Raw genomic sequence first — 6,122 nt, forward strand, 5'->3', positions numbered from 1 at the left:
GTTAGCGTCATGTCTATAGATACGTCCACGTATTGCACAATACAGTGGCGGCTGTTTCTGTCATAGTAACATCCGGTATACGTAAAAAGAAAATAGGGGAAAAACTATGAAAGTGATTAAAATGCTATAAAAGGGGGTGGAGGTTAGGAGAGTATTGGTCTCTGCCAGGATATGATTCATGCACAACGATCGACGCTTTAATACCGGGAAGTGCAAGGGGTACTAAGTTATGGCAGGTGGTTCCAGAAATGTTTGACTACAACGATATTGTTATAACGCACAACCACGAGTGTGTGAGTGAGTTTAGTTTTACGCCGCACTCAGCAATATTTCAGCTATATGGCGGCCGAACAACCATGAATGACAAACTGATATATTGCATCAGAATATCGACACCCAAACTTTAAGGGATCGTCACCACAGATACTACAATAATGCACCTCAAGTACATACATGCAAACAAATGACTACTTGTATTTGTATGGTGTTTAATGCTGCAGTGTTTCAGTGCCTGTGAGTGAAGTCTAGACCGGAGTGAGTGAGTGAGTTTAGTTTTACGCCGCACTCAGCAATATTCCAGCTATATGGCGGCGGTCTGTAAATAATAGAGTCTGGACCAGACAATCCAGTGATCAACAGCATGAGCATCGATCTGCGTAATCGGGAACCGATGACATATGTCAACCAAGCCAGCGAGCGAGCCTGACCACCCGATCCCGTTAGTTGCCTCTTACGACAAGCATAGTCGCCTTTTGTGGCAAGAATGGGTTGCTGAAGACCTATTCTACCCCGGATCTTCACGGATCTCTAGACCGGACAGTCCAGTGGTTGATCGGACAGTCCAGTGATTGATGTTATGAGTACCTTCGTACTTCGTCCATTGCATCACGTGACACAATGTTGAAGACGGTTCTTGTGGTAAAAACAGTAAAGTTATATTTAGGTACTGTAACAAATAGCCACGAACCACACATTTCCTAATCGTTTTACGAAACTATGCTTCAAAGTTCCCCATTTTTCAGGTAGCACGCGGGGCGGTGGGGTAGCCTCGTGGTCTAAGCGTTCGCTCGTCACGCCCAAGACCCGGGTTCGATTCCTCACTTGGGCATACAATGTGTGAAGCCCATTTCTGGTGTCCCCTGCCGTGATATTGCTGGAATATTGCTAAGAGCACTCACTCAGCGCGCTGAGAAATCAATCGGAACTTATCAGAGGGTATACGTTTATCTCGCATAAGGATAGTTGAGTTTCTGAGTTAAACCGATGTTTATCCGAATGCATTGGGTAAAGGGAAGTAACTCGGTTCGTTTGCGTCGTCTGCTGTGGGTTTTGCTTTGTCCTCGAAGCGGTTGACATATATATGTTCCGAACCTGTATGAATGAATGTCGGTAAGATAAATTTGTTGTCAAGTGATCCCGAGGGCCATGTGGTGTGACGTACAACGTATGTGGCGGCTCGGACTACATACACACACACGATATCCGGAACACCCACACTCCTCGACATGGGCTGGGGCGGAGGGGTAGCCTAGTGGTTACAGCGTTCGCTCGTCACGCCGAAGACCCGGGTTCGATTGCCCAGATTGGTACAATGTGTGAAGCCCATTTCTGGTGTCCCCCCGCTGTGATATTGCAGGAATAAAGAGTGGCGTGAAACTTAAGTCACTCACTCGACATGGGCAAAAAACTTAAAAATTAGATTTTCACAGAACTATCATAAACGCTATCAAAACGTCATCAGGCTGAAAACAGTCTCCGCAAACGGCAAACGTAAGGGCCGAAACACAAATATGACATCCGTAGCATAACATCACCATCGAATATAACAGTTTCCTGTTTGTTTCATTTGGCTACCATCAAACATCGACGCATGATATTTTACAATTGTTTAGAATATAGACACACTTTATGGATAACAACTTCTTTATTTCGTGAGTGCGACATTTCGATACAGATTCTTGTACCGTTGTCAAGCACGACATAAAGAAGTCGTTATTCATAAAGTTTGTCTATATTGCACTGACCAACTTCTAAAATGCCACTTAAAGAAATTGTTTAGGACATAAGGTTTAAATGTTTGGATCAAGATCAAATAATGATGTGTTGGATGATGTTATTTTGAATTAGTAGATCAATGTAAATGCCTGGCTTGGTAGTTACGCACTAGGAACTTTCCGTCAACCACACGTAACATATTCTATATTTGACGTAGTCTTTGTCAAAGACGAAATTCGTTTCACAAGCTGCAGAAAACACATCCTTTTATTTCAGTTTAAGAATAGATCTGAAGTTACTTATAGACTGTCAGTTACTAGCTAGTTCGTGTTGAATACAACAATTAACTTAACATTAGAAACTTTGGAAAAGGATTCTTGATCAAAGCATATCCATAAGTGAACATCGGCAACACACAACGTTTAATGTATACATTTATAATTAAACGCAATAATACTTATAAAAATACTTATACACCGAAATCCGTCCCATTGAAGTATTCGCAAATGAAATAAATATGTGTATTCACGAAAAAGATTACTTTAGTCTTAATTAAGATGGGTGAACAGAACTTCTTATTCCAAAGGAACTAACACCGCAAACGGAAAAAAGTAATTTAACAAAAGTCTGAAGAGTTGTTTCCCTTTGACCATTACTCAAACAAGCTCCACACCAGCGCCTCTTTGGTACTTTCGTTTCCATCCGGTAACGGGTTATCGCTGTTCGGAGCTTGATAAACACAGATGTTGTGGTCACCTCTAAGTTTGGATTTTGTTAGTGGAGCAATATTGATTTCCGTGAATGTAACATGCGTTCAAACTGGGCCGTGAAAACAATTGAAAATTAAATAAATTTCATAAGAGACAGTTTGTGAAGACAGACATATAGTCGTTGTATATGGGTATCTCGCACCTGTGTCACGTGATTGCATTATTTACATCCGCCATCTTGGGTAGGGTCAGGGGTCGTCAGCTTCTGGGGCGAAGCAGGTCGAGAAAGACGAATAACACGGTCTAAAATCACAAGATACATTTAACAACCATCTAGTAAGACAGCAGAAGAGACCAAGAACCACGAAAGATACTTTTACAATGATGTAAGCGCCAGCAAACATGATATTCAAGCTTATACTGCAACGGTTGACGTGTCACTGAACTGTCAAAGTTATCTGACGTAACAAAATTCAGTCTTGCCGGGAACAAGTGGACGATATACTTAGGCAACATGTGGCTGAAACTGTGTCTCCTGTTGATCTACATCGTCGTGCTGTTCATCTTGGCCCGCATGTTGGAAGCAATCAGCTGGTACGAGACCGGGGCCTTATCAAAGAGGTTGCTGGACCCGATGACTTTGTCCGTGATGAAACTCAAAGCCTTGTTGGAACAGCGTGGTGTCGGCTTTGAAGGAGTTGTGCTGGAGAAATCCGACCTGAAGGAGCTCGTAGAAGGGTCTGGTATGTGCAACCTACTCTATGTTCACCAGTGAACCATTACTAATTTTATCTATGTCATGCACGTTACTCAAGATATATGATATTTTAATGATGTTTGACCCTCTTGGTGCCGTCCCCAGTGCAGTATTGTTGCCATGACAATCTAAGGTCTAGTGGTTAGCATCTGGGTATTCTGACTATTGCCCAGGACAAATTATTGCCAACAACCAGTTATTGTTTAGACATGATCTTGACAAATCTTACTATGGCACATTTTCATCAAAAGAGAGAAATATATACACGAAATGATGTTGCAAAACTGACTTGTTGCATACTATTGAAAATCTATCTAGTAGATGAACAATGAAGTAATATTGTAAATGTGATAAGGCAGATCTAACAGAGCCCTTTTGTGATTCCATAGCAGATATTATACAACATATTGTCCTCAAGAATCTGATTCTGATACATATGTTATGGTTTTTGTAAATGTAAGAGTTTGGAATGGGGATCAGATGGTAACAATATCAGTCACCTGGCCCTGAACATGTACCATAGCCTTGACAATACTCTGCTAGAATGGGTATTTGTTCATGTTATCAACCAATCTTTTGTATGGATTACTTGTTAGTGGGAAAGAGTAACACTCCATCACTCAATTGATAGGTAAACCTACAATGTTTAGCTGTTTTTATGAAACAGTCATTGTTTCCATGGTTACTGAGATGTTATAGTTATTGACTTGGTTGAATTAACTTTAGGTCCAGTAACAGATGAAGAGGTGGTGAGTGCTGCTCGTGAGGAGGAGACGTCCACTGTCACCAATTTCACCTCAGGCGCCATTTCTTTGAACAAGTGGAAGATGCCAAGGACAGTGTTTGGTTGATCCAGGTTTACAACGCGCACAGAACACCAGTCTTGCTTGGAGATTCGCGCTGGAAGAGCATCAGGAAAAAGGTGTCGCGATTCGGAGTCCGAGCTGGAATACTTGACTGCTCACTTGACATGAGGTAACCAACATGTTATCTCTCTTTCACATACTTGGTATGGATGACTTACTTTAACCGGTGAGGATCCGAGTTAGAATTGATCTTCAGAACCAAAGCTTGTCGTAAGAGGTGACAAACGGGGTTGGGTGGTCATGTTCGCTGACTTGGTTGACACATGTCATCATATGCCAGTTGTGTAGATCAATGTCAAACAATCGGAAATCAAAATCAAAATATTGAAACTTCTGGATTTCAAAATGAGCCTTCCTTAAGCTCCTCACATTGCTAGTACGTCTATTTATTATTTGCATACAAAAATGTCATATGAATCACTGTAAGGAGCTCGTTTGCTGTTAGGAGTTCAACTTGATGTGCAGAGTTTATCATCATATTTTGGCTGTCAAATGTCCGATCCCGTTAGTCGCCTCCTACAACAACAACAGCCAACTAACAGAATTGGGTGGTCAGGCTTGCTGACTTGGTTGATACATGTCATTGTATCCCAGTTGCGTAGATTGATGCTCATGCTGTTGGTCACTGGATTGTGTGGTCCAGATTTGGTTATTTATTGACTGCAGCTGTATAGCTGGAATATATTAAACAACAAACAAAAGGAACACATGTGAGTTTTTTTATATCATGATGGCATCACTATGATCACTTTTACTAACAACTATTATTTTCTGTTGATTTTGCAGTGTCCATCAAATGACATGACCATTCCGTTCAAGCAGATATAGATTTAAACATATTTGAATCTATTTCTCTATGCACTTATAATGATTATGTTGTAGGTACTGTCTCAACAAAGGTTGGCACACACCCCGACTTCTTTTGGCTCTACCAGGAGAGTTCGAGGCCAAGTCCAATGTTCACATTCACACCTACGACGGACCCACAAAGACAAACCTGCTGTATAACTGGATACGGGAAAAGTTAGGACGGCAAAGTTGAAAAAATAACTCATACCAAACAGTTTGTTGAGGATTGGTACAAGTTCAAAGATCCATTCTTGAATCCTGAAATTCGGACGGTCTACTTTACGAATCAGAAAAACATACCAATGTTTTATTCAGCACTTAGTGTGAAGTTCCCAGGCAGGGTAAAATTTGGTATGGTAGACACCAGATCATCAGGCGGAAAAGAAATCATGAAGTACATGGTTATGAGAAATAGAACCAAAGCTGCTATACCGTCCTATATGATCATCACAGCCGAAAAAAATGTTTTGTATGGGACGGAAAATGGTGAAAATCTTTCGTTTCCTGCCATGGAAAATTATTTCAAGACGTTATACCCTTGCTTAAATGATATATTCATCATTAGTTTCATTATGACCAATGTTTTGTCAATTTTCGAATTATGTCTTGTGCAAGGAACAGTATGTAAACGCTTGAAAAGATTCTTGTGGTATTTCGTTAAGTGTAATATTATTCTCATTATGTTGTGGCTACCCATTGTAGGAATATTTCAGTTGCCCCATCTAGACAGAGTTCCTCTTTGGTTGCTGAAATGTCTGCGGATGATTTCAACCACTAACATGGCCGTACATATGAGAAAAGACCTCTCGTTTTACACTTTACATTCAACTGTCCTGACATCTGTGTTTATTGCCTACACGATTTTGGTTGGATTTATTGAGTATAAACGTAAAGGCGGTGAAGATGAAGCAGAACAGGAGGATGAAAATTTCTGGAATTTTGCTG

General features: G+C 40.8%; 1 protein-coding gene across 1 annotated transcript; it reads left to right on the forward strand.

Moving 5' to 3' along the window:
* Window positions 1-2,916: 2,916 nt before the first annotated feature.
* Window positions 2,917-5,513, forward strand: LOC124274781 (E3 ubiquitin-protein ligase RNF103-like). The gene is given in 4 exon segments (XM_046710161.1): window positions 2,917-3,448; window positions 4,189-4,257; window positions 4,260-4,437; window positions 5,211-5,513. Coding segments are annotated over 4 exon segments (636 nt in total). The 5' UTR covers window positions 2,917-3,219; the 3' UTR covers window positions 5,371-5,513.
* Window positions 5,514-6,122: the final 609 nt, after the last annotated feature.

Source organism: Haliotis rubra, unplaced genomic scaffold, assembly GCF_003918875.1.
Source record: "Haliotis rubra isolate DU_JTF1 unplaced genomic scaffold, ASM391887v1 Scf1041, whole genome shotgun sequence".
NCBI classification, from domain to species: domain Eukaryota; kingdom Metazoa; phylum Mollusca; class Gastropoda; order Lepetellida; family Haliotidae; genus Haliotis; species Haliotis rubra.